The sequence below is a fragment of the Engystomops pustulosus genome, chromosome 5 (assembly GCF_040894005.1).
Source record: "Engystomops pustulosus chromosome 5, aEngPut4.maternal, whole genome shotgun sequence".
NCBI classification, from domain to species: Eukaryota; Metazoa; Chordata; class Amphibia; order Anura; family Leptodactylidae; genus Engystomops; species Engystomops pustulosus.
Genome location: NC_092415.1, coordinates 208,158,212 through 208,174,081, shown reverse-complemented (window position 1 = coordinate 208,174,081; position 15,870 = coordinate 208,158,212). Strand labels below are relative to the sequence as shown.

Below are 15,870 nucleotides of genomic sequence, written 5' to 3'. Positions count from 1 at the left end.
AAAAACGCATCAAAAAACGTGACGCAACGCATCATGTGAACACGGCCTCAAGCTGGAGCTTTCCCATTACCTGGATCGGGAGCGTTCGCGACATCCTGCTCTGCAGAGGATCTGATGACTACATCGGGTTACATCAAGTGAAGCGTCTCCCTATGTTCATCAGCCTTGATCAGAGGCAGCCGTGCTCCTAGCTCTCAGGTGCAGCAGCTTAGCCGAGCAGGAGGCTGCAGCCACATCATCATCAGTCCATACATAAGCCGGACTTCAAGTGCGCAAGACACATGGGTGCACACAACGGAGCACCTCCTCGGCACCTATGTGTTTGGGGTTTATTTTTTTTTGTTAAAAGTCTGTATTCAGACAATGAAGTTAAAATTGCAGCTGCTCCCCTGGTCATTAGCCCCCAGCAGGGAGGACACAGGAAGTTTTCTACTTATTTTGCCTTATTTTTTTACATATCGCTAGAGAAGGGGAGATCCTGAGTCCAGTCATTTCGGAGCCTTCTCCTCCAAAAGGAAACAATAGGTTAAAGATAATCCCGTTACCCTGGAGATGAGGAATGTTTATTTCAGTTGCATCTTAAAAAAAAAAAAATTTCATAAGCAATTTTTAAGCCTCTAAAATGACCCACGTCTGAGGTCTCGTGGCCACGGCCGGTCTGTGTGGGGTCGATGGTGAGCACCGAGGACTTGGCTTCTATAGTCAGGTTTTACTTTGTTGAGTTTAAGCTGGGAAACGCAGTCCATGTGTTGGAATTACCTACATTCAGACTGCGTTCACACGAGGCGTCTACACGGCATGAACATTGAAATGACAAAACGCAAACGTTACCAGCAATGTAATGAGTTAATTACATGGGCCAAGATTCCCGACCCGAAATCGGCTGTGGGAAACCATTGGAACTGGGGGTTGTTTGCTGACCAATAGGCCGTTCAGGTGGCGTTTTTCCATGTTTTTTTTGGGTCGTATTGTAGACGCAGTATCCTTGATTTGTTTCCTGATTTATTGGGGGTTATTTATCTTTAGGCTCCTTGGGTCAGTTCTATGTCGGTGTCAGGAGCTCCGCAGACCCCAAGATTCATTACAGTGGCTCTGGCCCTTTAATAAATGTTTTATGCTATAATTGCTGTACACTCAAAGTTGCAAAATGCATAAAAAGTCCCAGCACATCCGGACTGGAGTGACTATGCGACTGTTTGCATCATGAATAAGCTTTGCACGGCGCTGCACGGGTTGTAGTTCTGCGCTTACACCAGATTAATGAAGTGGCAGTAATAGTCCTGTGCAACATTTTAGCAGTAAAAAGTCCCCAAAAACCTCAATGCAACTTTTTTTTGAGACTTCTTAAATAACCCGATTGTCTTTAAGTTGTGTTTTGTCAATTGCATATTCTAAGGTCGGCGGGCGAGGTGCCCTTCCTCTATTGTATTGGTAAATTATTGTGTCTTCTCCTCCCGGCTGGTTCTTTTGTGAAAGGGGGACATCGTTTATCATGGTCTACAGGATGGAGGATACAGGGGTATGACTGTGGTGACCCCCATCGATTACAAGTCCCAAGGGCCTAATTTCTGCTGCAAGAATACTGCGTCCACATAAGACTACATAATTTATTCATAAAAAGTTGCAATTATGAGGTCCTATAAAAAAAACTTTTTGTGAATAAATTATTGAGATTATAGGTCCAACCAATAAGTGGTCCTAGGACTATCTACCTATTACAGTTTGCAGTATTAGAGCACAATGAGGAAATGATGATGTGTAATAGCAGGATTCTCGTCCTCATTTGCTTGTTTGTTTCGCCCATGGCTGTGATATCCCTGCCACTTGCATGAGCCGAAGGCCTGAGATGCAAACAATGGCGCAGGTCCTATTCCCGCCAGGTTTTGTGTCCTGAGCAGGGAGCGGAGCTCATCCAAGGATGACACACGGGATACAAAGGTCCATGGGACCCTTGTCTGCCTCCCGTATACCTGCACAGGGTAGTGTTGCCATTTAATATTACAAATTGCTACACATAAAGGATAACAAAAAAAACCTCTAATACAGAAATGGTAATTGGTATCTGACGGACCGACAGAGAAGTCCTCCAAGAAAGAAGGCGACTGGGGGTGCAGCGCTCCCAGATCACCTACAGAGGACAAAGTAAAAAATCAGATGGGTAATTTTAGCCAATGCTTTATAGATTAAAGGGGTTATCCAAGTTAACTAATAATTTAGGACCGGCGCCGCCGATGTCCCGTGGCGGGGTCCGTCTGATCCGTGCCCGTTTGTTTACAGGGGCACAGAATCCGCGCACACGGAGCTTGTAAGCGCTGGGAGATGGTGTCGGATGGGAGCTTCCAGACGGCCGGAAGCTCCCTGTGCACCCTTGTAATCAAACCGGCGCACAGATCAGATGGACCGCGGCGTGGGACATCTGCAGCACCGGAGGAGGTAAGTACACGTTTATTATTTTTAAATATCCCGTCCCAGCCTGGCCTTTAATTATTAGTTAACTCGGATAACCCCTTTAATTCTTGTCACTGCTGAGGACGGTGACACATGCGGCGATTTGTTTTCATTGTGTTATTAAATAGGTTTTTGAATAAAGTGTCTTAACTTTGCGTTTTCTCCCTTGTATTTTTTGTGTCCGTGTTTTTGAGGTGCGTTTTCATTGTGCTTTTCAAAGTGGTTGCGTTTTGAAACGTGTGATTACATGCACAAACAGCGGGGAGATCAACAAGATCACTTCATGCGTTTTCAATGCATTCGAAAACCCACCAAAAACGCCACGTGTGCCATCGGCCTGAGGGTCTGTTACAATTGCTTACGGTCTAGACAATCGTCAGTGTGGTGAATTTTGCCTGCAATGATACATTGTAACGAACCATCAGAACAGTAGAGATTTGTCAAGGACATGAGATTGTCTGTATAGGTTACAACTGTAACAAAAAGGCAGCTGTGAAATATTTTAGGTCCATGTAGGTTTTCTAATGTCATCGGAGAAGAGATGCACTCTGGGAAGACAGCGGCTGATGCTATGAACACCCAGCGTTTTAAGCCCCGAGGCTCCATAGTTAGACGACTCCTTTAGAAAGGTGTGATGGTGGCCATAATGTCTGTATGGCCAAAAGGGCCGATTTATGAGGGGGTAGAGGTGTGTATATGAAACAGCAGGGACGTGCTAAACATATATAAAAGAATTAACACATAAATACTGCACGGCCCCACAGCCCCCACAGTCACACCCTCCTCTATATGTGTCCCAGCCATTTCCAAGTGAATGCTGGAAGCCTCTTATGTAAAACAATCACATTGACATTCTGATCAGATCCTCGGGGTCACATCCATACACCATTAATTACTCCCGACACCTTCACACATGGAAGTGCTGAGCTCCACCGAGTATGTACTGGATAGGGGGAGGGCGGTGGGGGTCCTCACAAATGGGCAGCAGAGATAATCAAGCTGATTGGTGTTCATCAGACAACCCTCTCTGTTCCCAGCAATTCCTCTTTAAACCCCTTTCTCCCACCAGATCTTTTAACCCCCCCTCCCTCCAGGCTCCTCTGTCCTCCTCTGCCAGACTGTCTTCCTCCAGAATCCTCTGTCCCCCTGCCTCCAGATCCCTCTGTCCCCCTGCCTCCAGACCCCTCTGTCCCCAGACTCCTCTGTCCCCCTGCCTCCAGACTCCTCTGTCCCCCTGCCTCCAGACCCCTCGGTCTCCCTGCCTCCAGACCCCTCTGTCCCCCTGCCTCCAGACTCCTCTGTCCCCCTGCCTCCAGACTCCTCTGTCCCCCTGCCTCCAGACTCCTCTGTCCCCCTGCCTCCAGACTCCTCTGTCCCCCTGCCTCCAGACTCCTGTGTCCCCCTGCCTCCAGACTCCTGTGTCCCCCTGCCTCCAGACTCCTCTGTCCCCCTGCCTCCAGACTCCTCTGTCCCCCTGCCTCCAGACTCCTCTGTCCCCCTGCCTCCAGACTCCTCTGTCCCCCTGCCTCCAGACTCCTCTGTCCCCCTGCCTCCAGACTCCTCTGTCCTCCTGCCTCCTCTGTCCTCCTGCCTCCAGACTCCTCTGTCTTCCTGCCTCCTCTGTCCCCCTGCCTCCAGACTCCTCTGTCCCCCTGCCTCCAGACTCCTCTGTCCTCCTGCCTCCTCTGTCCCCCTGCCTCCAGACTCCTCTGTCCCCCTGCCTCCTCTGTCCCCCTGCCTCCAGACTCCTCTGTCCCCCTGCCTCCAGACTCCTCTGTCCCCCTGCCTCCAGACTCCTCTGTCCCCCTCCTCCAGACTCCTCTGTCCCCCTCCTCCAGACTCCTCTGTCCCCCTCCTCCAGACTCCTCTGTCCTCCTCCTCCAGACTCCTCTGTCCTCCTCCTCCTCCAGACCCCGTCTGTCGTCCTCCTCCAGACCCCTCTGTCCTCCTCCTCCAGACCCCGTCTGTCCCCCTCCTCCAGACCCCGTCTGTCCTCCTCCTCCAGACCCCGTCTGTCCTCCTCCTCCAGACCCCGTCTGTCCTCCTCCTCCAGACCCCGTCTGTCCTCCTCCTCCAGACCCCGTCTGTCCTCCTCCTCCAGACTCCTCTGTCCTCCTCCTCCAGACCCCGTCTGTCCTCCTCCTCCAGACTCCTTTGTCCTCCTCCTCCAGACCCCGTCTGTCCTCCTCCACCAGACCCCGTCTGTCCTCCTCCTCCAGACTCCTCTGTCCTCCTCCTCCAGACTCCTCTGTCCTCCTCCTCCAGACTCCTCTGTCCTCCTCCTCCAGACTCCTCTGTCCTCCTCCTCCAGACCCCGTCTGTCCTCCTCCTCCAGACCCCGTCTGTCCTCCTCCTCCAGACTCCTCTGTCCTCCTCCTCCAGACTCCTCTGTCCTCCTCCTCCAGACTCCTCTGTCCTCCTCCTCCAGACTCCTCTGTCCTCCTCCTCCAGACTCCTCTGTCCTCCTCCTCCAGACTCCTCTGTCCTCCTCCTCCAGACCCCGTCTGTCCTCCTCCAACAGACTCCTCTATCCCCCCTCCGTCCTCCCTTCTTTTCCTCTACCCCCCATCCTCAGACCCCTTTGTCCTCCTCCACCAGACCCCTCTGTCTTCCCTCCTTCTCCTCTGTCCTCCTCCAGTGTCTGGACCTACATTTTGCGGCTAAATAAAAATGTACAGCCATGGTCCTTTCTGCAGGTCCAGTGCTGTCAGGAATGTTCTGGTTCCGGAGGGCAATGCTCTATGTACAGCTCCATGGTGGCATTAACCTGTCCTGTCTTTGTCTCCTGTACTACATAACAGCTGTTAGATTCAGGCCGCGTTCACACATGGCGTTTGGAACGGTAACTAAAACGCTCCGGTGCTATCACACAATGAGTTATGATTGCGTTTAGTAAATATGCAGGAAACGTAATGTTAACCCAATGTGTGATGGGGGGTGGAGCCTAACAACTGTGTTTCAACACGCAATGGAAACGCCATGTGTGAACGCGCCCTCAGATATCTCACATTATCACAATAAATGGTTGGAAAAAATCCTAATGAGACTTGTCCTTGTCCCTGCTGTGTGAATATCCTCATGTCTGCTGCAGCATCACACTGGGTACATCCTAGTATAAGGCGCAGCTCATGCATGACTGATGCTCTAAGAACTGACAAAAGTGGAGAATTCCTTTAACTGCAAGGAGCAGGTACAATACATGAGTCGCTGCTGAGACCTAATGGGGGCGCTAAGGAGCAGTGTCCTGGTGAACACGGAGACAAAGGAAAACCGTATTCAACCTATAAACCAATCAGGCAGCGGATTTCATTCTCCGAACAAGGCGGGAAAAATGAGAGCTGGATTCTGATTGGTTTGCGTGGCCCTCAGCACAGTCATCACCGGCTCGTGCATATTTACCTCAGCTGTGGTGACTGATGCTCCGTTCCGGCCTTGACTTTTTGTTGCCTGGATCCCGGCCGCTTTTTACATTCTTCTTCTCAGCCTTCCCCCTCTTCCTGTCAATCACGGCGCCATCTGCGATGTTATTGGCCGATGACCACAGCGAACGCTTCGCGGTCCACAATTCCTGTCAACGGGCAATACGAGCATCTATTGGTCAACTGGCGCTGTCACGTCTTGCTGTGTCACGTTGTGACGGTATTCGCCATTGGATAAGATTGCCGTCACTCACAGAGCACGTGATACAAAACTCGCGCATCTATTGGATTATCACTACTGTCAATCACTAGCACGACGGCCGCGGACCAATCGATCACTTGAATGATTGGCGCCATGGAGTAGACCGCGAATTGAGGGAAGTCCTTTGGTCAAGCAGCTGATTGGCTATGGCCTCGTTGTCGTTCTGCGCTCTGATTGGCTACGTGCTCATGGCGCCAAATCCAAGGCGGGCTGGGCGGTGGAGATGGTGGTCAGCTAGGGTTAAGAGGGGAGCTGCGGGCCGAGTCCGGTAGAGTCATCTTATGTCCGGCCGTGAAGGTGTCCGCCGCGTTCTGCGTATAAGGGAGAACACGCAGTTGACGGTGAACACCACTAAGGTAGAGTATGGCCTAGAGGCCTGTGCGCAGCCGCCCTGCATCCTCCGCCGTCACTGTGAGCGGATTTACCTCACGAAACTGAATATTTACCTCACGATTGTGCCCGAGCCCTTGTCCGGGTGTTGTCTTCCCGCGCTAATGCTCCTGATCCTTTGTTTGGCAGTTCTTGTGCCCGGCCGCAGAGTTTCTGTATCAGAATGGACATGCACCGCTCGGCCCCAGCTCACATTCGGGAGAAAAGCCGCATCTCAGGATTACCAGTAGTCAAGGCCTTGTTCTCCTGCGAAGCGGATACCGCCGCGGCCTTGTCTCCGGTCACCAGCCTGGCGCTCAACATGGACCAACTGGCGGTGCTCGGGAGGTAAGTGGCAGCCATGTCCTGTGCTCTTAGAGGGCAACTCCATCATCTCCATGTACAGGGGGCTGATTATAGTGAGGGTTTCCTTATCATTAGCTGATATGGTTAAGTATATAATCTAAACATGTGCTCCAGAGCTGCACTCACTATTCTGCAGGTGAAGTCACTGCACATAACATTGGTGTCACTTTACTGCAGCAGAATAGTGAGTGCAGCTCTGGAGTATAATACAGGATGTAACTCAGGATCAGTACAGGATAAGTAATGTCATGTATGTACACAGTGACTGCACCAGCAGCAGAATAGTGAGTGCAGCTCTGGGGTATAATACAGGATGTAACTCAGGATCAGTACAGGATAAGTAATGTCATGTATGTACACAGTGACTGCACCAGCAGCAGAATAGTGAGTGCAGCTCTGGAGTATAATACAGGATGTAACTCAGGATCAGTACAGGATAAGTAATGTCATGTATGTACACAGTGACTGCACCAGCAGAATAGTGAGTGCAGCTCTGGGGTATAATACAGGATGTAAATCAGGATCAGTACAGGATAAGTAATGTCATGTATGTACACAGTGACTGCACCAGCAGCAGAATAGTGAGTGCAGCTCTGGGGTATAATACAGGATGTAACTCAGGATCAGTACAGGATAAGTAATGTCATGTATGTACACAGTGACTGCACCAGCAGGAGAATAGTGAGTGCAGCTCTGGGGTATAATACAGGATGTAAATCAGGATCAGTACAGGATAAGTAATGTCATGTATGTACACAGTGACTGCACCAGCAGGAGAATAGTGAGTGCAGCTCTGGGGTATAATACAGGATGTAAATCAGGATCAGTACAGGATAAGTAATGTCATGTATGTACACAGTGACTGCACCAGCAGGAGAATAGTGAGTGCAGCTCTGGGGTATAATACAGGATGTAACTCAGGATCAGTACAGGATAAGTAATGTCATGTATGTACACAGTGACTGCACCAGCAGCAGAATAGTGAGTGCAGCTCTGGGGTATAATACAGGATGTAACTCAGGATCAGTACAGGATAAGTAATGTCATGTATGTACACAGTGACTGCACCAGCAGCAGAATAGTGAGTGCAGCTCTGGGGTATAATACAGGATGTAACTCAGGATCAGTACAGGATAAGTAATGTCATGTATGTACACAGTGACTGCACCAGCAGCAGAATAGTGAGTGCAGCTCTGGGGTATAATACAGGATGTAACTCAGGATCAGTACAGGATAAGTAATGTCATGTATGTACACAGTGACTGCACCAGCAGCAGAATAGTGAGTGCAGCTCTGGGGTATAATACAGGATGTAACTCAGGATCAGTACAGGATAAGTAATGTCATGTATGTACACAGTGACTGCACCAGCAGCAGAACAGTGAGTGCAGCTCTGGAGTATAATACAGGATGTAACTCAGGATCAGTACAGGATAAGTAATGTCATGTATGTACACAGTGACTGCACGAGCAGCAGAATAGTGAGTGCAGCTCTGGAGTATAATACAGGATGTAACTCAGGATCAGTACAGGATAAGTAATGTCATGTATGTACACAGTGACTGCACCAGCAGCAGAACAGTGAGTGCAGCTCTGGAGTATAATACAGGATGTAACTCAGGATCAGTACAGGAAAAGTAATGTCATGTATGTACACAGTGACTGCACCAGCAGCAGAATAGTGAGTGCAGCTCTGGAGTATAATACAGGATGTAACTCAGGATCAGTACAGGATAAGTAATGTCATGTATGTACACAGTGACTGCACCAGCAGCAGAATAGTGAGTGCAGCTCTGGGGTATAATACAGGATGTAACTCAGGATCAGTACAGGATAAGTAATGTCATGTATGTACACAGTGACTGCACCAGCAGCAGAATAGTGAGTACAGCTCTGCGGTATAATGGTCAGACCCCCTGTATTGTATTTGTTCTTTATAATGTCATCCCTGATGTGACTTCTTGTCTCTGCAGTCAGTGTGAGACCCCCAAGAGGAAACTCTCTGAGCGCTTCTCCTTTCATAGGAGCGATTCTTCGGAGTCTATGGATGCAGGTGAGGAATGGCGCAGGTGATGTAGTTGATCTTGTACTAGACCGGCCGTGGAGGGGTAGAATGTGATGTTACATGGCAGACGCTGTGTGTGGCTTTGAGGCCGGTGCTCGTGAGGGGGAAGTCTCTCATATCCGTATGGGTAGAGCTTTGCTTCATGAATATTCTATTGTCCCCTGTTATCAGCCCAGGGAGAGGTGACATGCAGTGTAGAGACCTCCCTGGATCCCTGCTGTGTCACTGATCTTCACTGCTGACTGTGGGGTTTGTTCCCTTAAAATCTGGGTCTGCAGCTGGTGACTAGATAAGGGCTGGGTGTTGGGTCAGCAGAATATTCGGGAGAGTTTATGGGGTGGGGGTTGATGGTGTAGATTTACCTGCGCACTTATCAGTGTGTACAAGGGATTTGTGGTTCATTTTCATATGAAAGGGATTTAAGTAATTGTAGATATAGAATGAGGTGGCGTCCCCAGGGGTCGTCCTACTGAAACGCTAGCGGCAGCCGCATCTCCAGTCCTTAAAGGGAAAGTTCCCAATTATTAACATTGATCCTGGGTATCAGGCCCCGCTGGTTGTTGCAGTGATGATCTGGTGTTGCTCTTCCCAGGATGGTGATATCACAAGGTCGTCTGGCTGCTATTAGGGTACTAGGTTGTAATGCCAAGCGTGGCCACTATAATATTTAATGTGCTGTGCATAACTTAGAGGGATCCCAGTAGTCGGGTCCACACAGGTCACTGCATGGAGTATATCATACTTGCCCCTGCACTTCTATGAATTCTGCCTCTGTTGAATCTCTTCTCTGGGCGGCCGCTGATGACATGTGTGGCCAACTTGAATATAGGATTAATATTTTTATTTTTTTATTTTTTTTTTTAAGGTCTCTGTCTGGAATCACCCAGTGCAATGCACTTAAAGGACCTTGATGAAACGTAAGTCCTTGCCATGTGTTAAACCCTATAAACTTGGTTCTGTTCCCCCATAGACATCTATTATCTGCCTCTGGAGATATGAGACCATATTGCCCAAATATGGTGGATACTTCCTTTGAACCAGGCATTCATAGGGTGGACCAACCTTGTAGCCAGTCCCAGAGTGCACCTAAAGGCTCATTTGTAATGAAGGGCACACCAATGGTGTGGGGTAACTTTCCTGGTGTATCGCTGCTTGGGAGGGGGGCTTTGCTGTAGACTCCAGTCGTGCTGAAAAGGAGCAGGGAAGTTGCAGTAGTGGACAACCAGTGCTTGATGGTAATGTCCTTTAAGTGTGCATGTAGCTAAAGTACATAACTTTTCTGACCTCTGGCTCCATTTACACCTTATCGGGTTTCCACATTCTATAGGAGGATGTACTTCCATACCTGGGAGTTCTGGGAACCTTGGGTCCATTACTCTATCCTGTGGTTAGATAATCGGTTAATAACTGAAGGCTCTTAAAGGGGTTGTAGTGTAGAAGTTATTCCCTATTGCAATTGACGGTGTAACTGCTGGGATGTATTTTCAGTAGGGAATAGGGGTTCCTTTTCCCATAATTGATGTAACAGTAGATCTAGTGTCTGTCTGCCATTCAGTGGACAGCATGGGAGATCACATCTTTGGTCCTGCACATACCTGGCATACCTAGCCGGCTGCCACCTCCCACCATTCACCCTGCAGCTTGTTCGGCAAGTTTATGTAATTGTAGCTGCTGCTCCGAATATTCAGATCCCTGACAATGAGAGCTGCTAGTGCTGTGCGCTCCGGGCTGTGACCCTCTAACTTGTCGCCTCCTATGTGCCACACATTATGTCCTGCTGATCCGACATTATCATATTACTGGTAAACTAACTCCTGTTGTGCCTAATGCTGGTTCTCTCTGCTTTCAGGTTTGAGAAAGTGCTGTTTGATTCTGGACGAGTTGCAAAGTAAGTGCATTGATCGAACACTAAGCATCCAGACACCATTGTTGTGATATTCATCAGCCTCAGGATTAATGTAACAACCTCTGCTGAGAATGGTCATTAGCATAATATAGCAAGATCGTGGTCAAACAGGATGCAAAATTTCTCTTGCACTTTGGCATGTTGGTTTATTATTTTAGTATGACATTAACTCTTGTTGGTTTTTCTCCCCTCCTTAGTTCCAAGTTACCTCTGTGCAGGAGACGGTCTCTGCCGGTGAGTAGTTGGTCCTTGTACTGATCTTTGGTTGTATCCTGGTGTGGGCTATGATATTGCTATGGACTGCATATTCTTATGGTTTTCTATGCTGACGCTTTCTGCCATTTGTGTGTTTTAGCAAAAGCTCCTCGGCTCCAGCCCGGCCTTCAAGAGAAATCTTTCAGATTCTTTGGGATGTGACTTATTTAATCTTGGAGACGATGAGAACAAAGAGAATGTAAGGTTTTTTTTTTTCTGTATTTCAAGGTGTTGTGCTTTGTCATGGTTTTTATGTGATCACTCACTACTTATGTACTTTCAGGAGCCCTTCCAATTCAAGATCCCAGCCAGACCGAGCTTCGAAAGCTTCTCAAGACCCCGATGTGTAGAAGGCAAGGAACCACTGGTGCAGAGACAGAAATCTGCCCCGGCCTGCATGGTACGTTACCGGCTCTACTTCATTTATTTGTTTCATCTTTGCCACCAAGTTCCCCCAATCACCTGTTTGGCTAAAGACTTGTGCTGATGGCTTGTATCTTCTATCTAGTTCTCTTCTCCTGGAAAGGATTCTGAATCCAATGGACATGATTTGGTTTTGGTGAGAAAGTCGTCTTGCACTTCAACTACAACTGAGAGCAGTGATGATGGCTTCCTGGATATGTTGGATGGAGAGGATGAGGAGGTAGGGACCAGTACTAAATAGCTATATGTATCACAAATGGGTATTGTGGGTGATGGCATGAATGTAGCGGGCTCCCTCCTGTGGGAGATTAAGTGCTAGGCTGTACCTGTAAGTGTAATAGAGAAGCTGCTGATCTATTCATAAGGTAATAGAGGTGCCGGGTTACCTCATGAGCCATGTTGCACATGTGTATGGTATTGCAGCTCAGCCTAGTTCTTAGTCTGGGTTGTAGAGAACTGGTTGCTATAGTAATGGTACTCGTTTGGAATTGAGCAAGTTATCTCATGATGAATTCTTTCTTTCCTAGAACGATGCAGAGATCCCCTGTGGTGTTGCCAGTCTCTGGACCGCTCCCTTGGTATTGAACCGCCCAGTGCTTGTAAGTAGATTCTCTATCTTCTTCCTCTTTGTCCAGGTCTTGATGAACCTTCCTAAGTTCTGGCTACTTTTTTCCAGTGTTATGAGGTTGAGTCTCCCACAAATAATCCCTCAGCCAGACATGCAATAAAGAGGCCGGAGATTCCACACGGAGACATGCCGGACAAGATTAAGAGGCGGCGCAGCATGGTCGAGTTGATAGAAGATCATGAGCCTGAGAAGGTAAGTTTAAGGGATGATGGGGTGCGAGTAGGTGACCTCTAAATGACTGGTATTAACTGACTATTTGTGTTACAGGGAACTTGTCTGATGCGCTCCAAGTCCTTCTCTAAAGAAACTATAGAAAGTGCTTTCGACAATGACCAAAGAGATCTTATAGGCGACTTCTCGAAGGTAAAAAGGGGGAAATGTCCAAACTTGGGGTAACTGTCTGAGCAAGTTGTCCAAGCACCACAGGCTGCTTGTGTCTGTGGTGCATTACACACTTGCTAGAGCAACACTTGGATCAAGTACCTGATTTCCACTTGGTGAAATTCTGGTTCCACCGCTCCAAGGATATGAGTGCAATGGCCGTTACTTCAGCCCTGTCCCCTTGTAACCTTGTTGATCATGGACAGGATATTACCCTCTTGTGCTCCAGCTTTCACATTGCTCACTGTTGTTGTGATTTGGTTTGTGGGGTTCACTTACTTACGGCCTGACCTCTTCTTTCTCTTTAGGCTTTCTTATTTCCCACTGTGAGTGGTAAACACCAGGAGCTGAAGTACATCACCCCTGAGATGGTGAGTGACCCCTGATCTGAGAGTTGTAGTTCTGTCCTCTGTGGATCATGTCCTTATGTTCTGCCTCTTGTCTTTCAGATGACGCTGATCATGAGCGGCCAGTATCATTCGCTTATTGAGCGCTGTGTCATCATTGACTGCAGATACCCCTACGAGTATGAAGGGGGGCACATAAAGGTGAGTGGCCAATGCTCTGGAGATGGAAACCTATTGAGTTGTCTGCTGCACTGCATGGTGTACACACACCCCTATCCCCAATTAAACAGCCTGTGTATTCCTTCTCAGGGAGCCATCAATCTGTACATGGAGCAGGAGGTGGTGGAGCATCTCCTCAAGAATCCCATCCAGCCCCATGGATCCAAGCGAGTGATAATAATCTTCCACTGCGAGTTCTCCTCTGAGCGCGGCCCCCGGATGTGAGTAGCCTTTCAATGTGGTGGACTTTCACTTCTGTACTTTGTGTCAGTGAATGGAGAACACTCCTGATAACATTTAGTCAAGACTTGGAGCTTACAATATTGACTTGCATTAATGTCAGGTCTGATCTGCCTATTCCCAGGTGCAAGTTCTTACGAGAGAAGGACCGAGACTTGAACGAGTATCCGAACCTACACTACCCTGAGCTGTACATCTTGTTGGGAGGCTACAAAGATTTCTTCCAGAAGTGCAAGGTAACCTCTCCATACACTTCATCCCATGATGTATTGGCCTTTACTATATCCAGACCCCACACTAACCAGCAGCAAACTCTTAATAATCTGATGGGGTGAGATACCTATCCTGAGTATTGTGCATCAGTGGCCATTCATCAGCTGGAACCCCCCCCAATAGCACATGTATTAAGGGCAAGGACTTATTCATGCTAGATATCCTAATCCCTTCCTCCTTCCCCCCTCAGTCTCTCTGTGAACCACAAGATTACCGTCCCATGAACCACCAAGACTTTAAAGAAGATCTCCGCAAGTGTCGCATGAAGAGCCGGACATGGGCCGGAGAGAGGAGTAAGCGGGAGCTGTACAGCCGCCTCAAGAAGCTGTGAAGACGATGCTGCTGACTGTCTCCGCTAACCAGGACGCTACTATGGGAATGTTCCAGACTTGTGAGGACCCTGGGATGTGGAGCAGTCAGAGTGCAATGTCCCTGAACTGCACAGAACTGGGATTTAGGATTTACTTGGGACTGCCTGGTGCAGCTATGTAAATCCACTGCGATGTCTGCACCTTGTGCTGAGCTGATGCTGGTTTGGATCACATGATGTCCATGGATTTCCTGTATCACTCAGTGATGGCTTCTGGTACAGAGACCCCCAGATTGATGTCTGGGTCTCACTCGCTTCTTCCACTACCTTTTGGTTTTATACTGATTTTAACTGGTTTCTCAGTTATTGGGAGTTCTCATTGAATCAGGGATTTGCCTTGTGACTTACATTGTCCCTAAAATTTAAGGTTAGGGGGTGAAGCTGATCCCTCACTTATGTATGATTTGGTGTGTGAGACCCTGGACAGAAGAGACAACTTCTCCCAAACTTTCTGTGTTTTATCCTGACTGGGCCGTGGCTGGACAGAACTTGTCTGCAGGGTCCTGGCCTGGTGCGATGTCTTCGGCACCGTTCCCCCACTCTCTGATTTGACATCCATTGCTATAGGGGTGCAGCCGGAATAACATGAGAGCCCTGGGCGTCACTGCTGCGACTACTACATCACTTCTGTCCCTTCATTGACAATGCATCGGTCAGGGCTGATTTTAATGTTTTTATTTTTTTTATATCATGGAGTTTTAATTTTTTTTTTTTGGGTGTGCACTTAATGTTCCGGTTACTTCCCCTTTGGCAATGGTGTAACAGATTCTGTTTGACATTTGCTTACAATATGGAGTCACTTTACACATAATTACTTGTACCATCCATGTATTATACTCCAGAGCTGAACTCGTTGTTCTACTAGAGGTGATGTGGATCTGCAGGAGATGTTTGGCTCCGTGCTGATGGTCACTGCAGGCAATGAAGCCAATGCAATCCTCCAGATTTCAGCTCTGGAGGCAGTAATGAAGGATCAGTACATAAGTGACCTCTATGAAAAGTCATTGAATATTTCAGCTGTAATGAGATCCTGTGAAGGGGCAATGTCTGTCGGCAGGGACGATTGGCTCCATTGGTTGGAATAACATGGCTGCTTTTGTACACTCCACCATGTGTGGCGTCTCTGATTAAAGTGGTGCTAAGCTGCAATATTGCATGTAACCTGTGCTGAGTGGTGGCGCTGTTGTATTAAGCAGTCATATTGTTCTACCCTCTTAACTGCAGAGTGGAGTTTGCACATGTCAGTCCAAGTAGACCCAAAAACTTGCTGCAAGTATTGATGCCAGTGCGTGCCCCTCCCCAAAATTTATGAGATTTCCTATTAGAGATGTAATATTGTGGCCCATCTGATGGGGTGTGACTTGGGGGTTTTTGCACCTCCTCCTGTTCTGTATTTGCAGCCTGGACTTGGTGGTGTGTGCAGGAGAGGTCCGGTGACTGGTCCCGGGTTTGCTGTTTCCTGTATGGAATATGCGGTTCTGTATCTTTTGCATGTTTCTTACCGGAAAATAAATGACATAAATCTCTGCCGTGTTGTGATATTATTCCTGTATTATGTAATGGAGAGAACATGTTCTACCCCACTAGTACCAGTGCCCTCTGTAATACCAACTCAGGGGTCACCCTACTAGTAATGCCACCTCGGGGGTCAGGACAGAAGCAGGGAACATATGGGGCACCTTCCCAATTCTAGCAGCTTGTTCTCTATAAACATTACAAACTAAACCTGATTGTGAGGTTTTTGGCTTTACCAGTTTAATAGCAGTCGCCTCTACTGCAGGGTCAGGGGTTACCCCCCTCACCTTGTGATGAAAGCAAATATTTAAATTTTAGGGTTTTAAGAGCCTGGGTTATTTTAACATGATATTAAAGTAGTCGTGTGTATGAGTGGGGCCTCCA

General features: G+C 48.2%; 1 protein-coding gene across 1 annotated transcript; it reads left to right on the top strand.

Annotated features, from left to right (window-relative positions):
- The first annotated feature begins 6,183 nt into the window (after nt 1–6,183).
- Nucleotides 6,184–15,497, top strand: CDC25A (cell division cycle 25A). The gene is made up of 17 exons (XM_072154489.1): nt 6,184–6,485; nt 6,649–6,846; nt 8,838–8,917; nt 9,795–9,846; nt 10,779–10,817; nt 11,033–11,069; nt 11,191–11,289; nt 11,374–11,490; nt 11,599–11,733; nt 12,041–12,112; nt 12,190–12,333; nt 12,409–12,504; nt 12,831–12,893; nt 12,972–13,070; nt 13,179–13,309; nt 13,453–13,564; nt 13,792–15,497. The coding sequence occupies exons 2-17, from the start codon at nt 6,683–6,685 to the stop codon at nt 13,930–13,932; spliced, it is 1,581 nt and encodes a 526-aa protein (XP_072010590.1). The 5' UTR covers nt 6,184–6,485; nt 6,649–6,682; the 3' UTR covers nt 13,933–15,497.
- Nucleotides 15,498–15,870: the final 373 nt, after the last annotated feature.

Excerpts from the sequence above, each read along its gene's own strand:
- CDC25A (XM_072154489.1), top strand. The coding sequence starts at position 6,683 with ATGGACATGCACCGCTCGGCCCCAGCTCACATTCGGGAGAAAAGCCGC. Across the intron at positions 6,847-8,837 it reads CAACTGGCGGTGCTCGGGAG|TCAGTGTGAGACCCCCAAGA; the intron begins GTAAGTGGCAGC and ends TTGTCTCTGCAG. Across the intron at positions 10,818-11,032 it reads GATTCTGGACGAGTTGCAAA|TTCCAAGTTACCTCTGTGCA; the intron begins GTAAGTGCATTG and ends TCCCCTCCTTAG.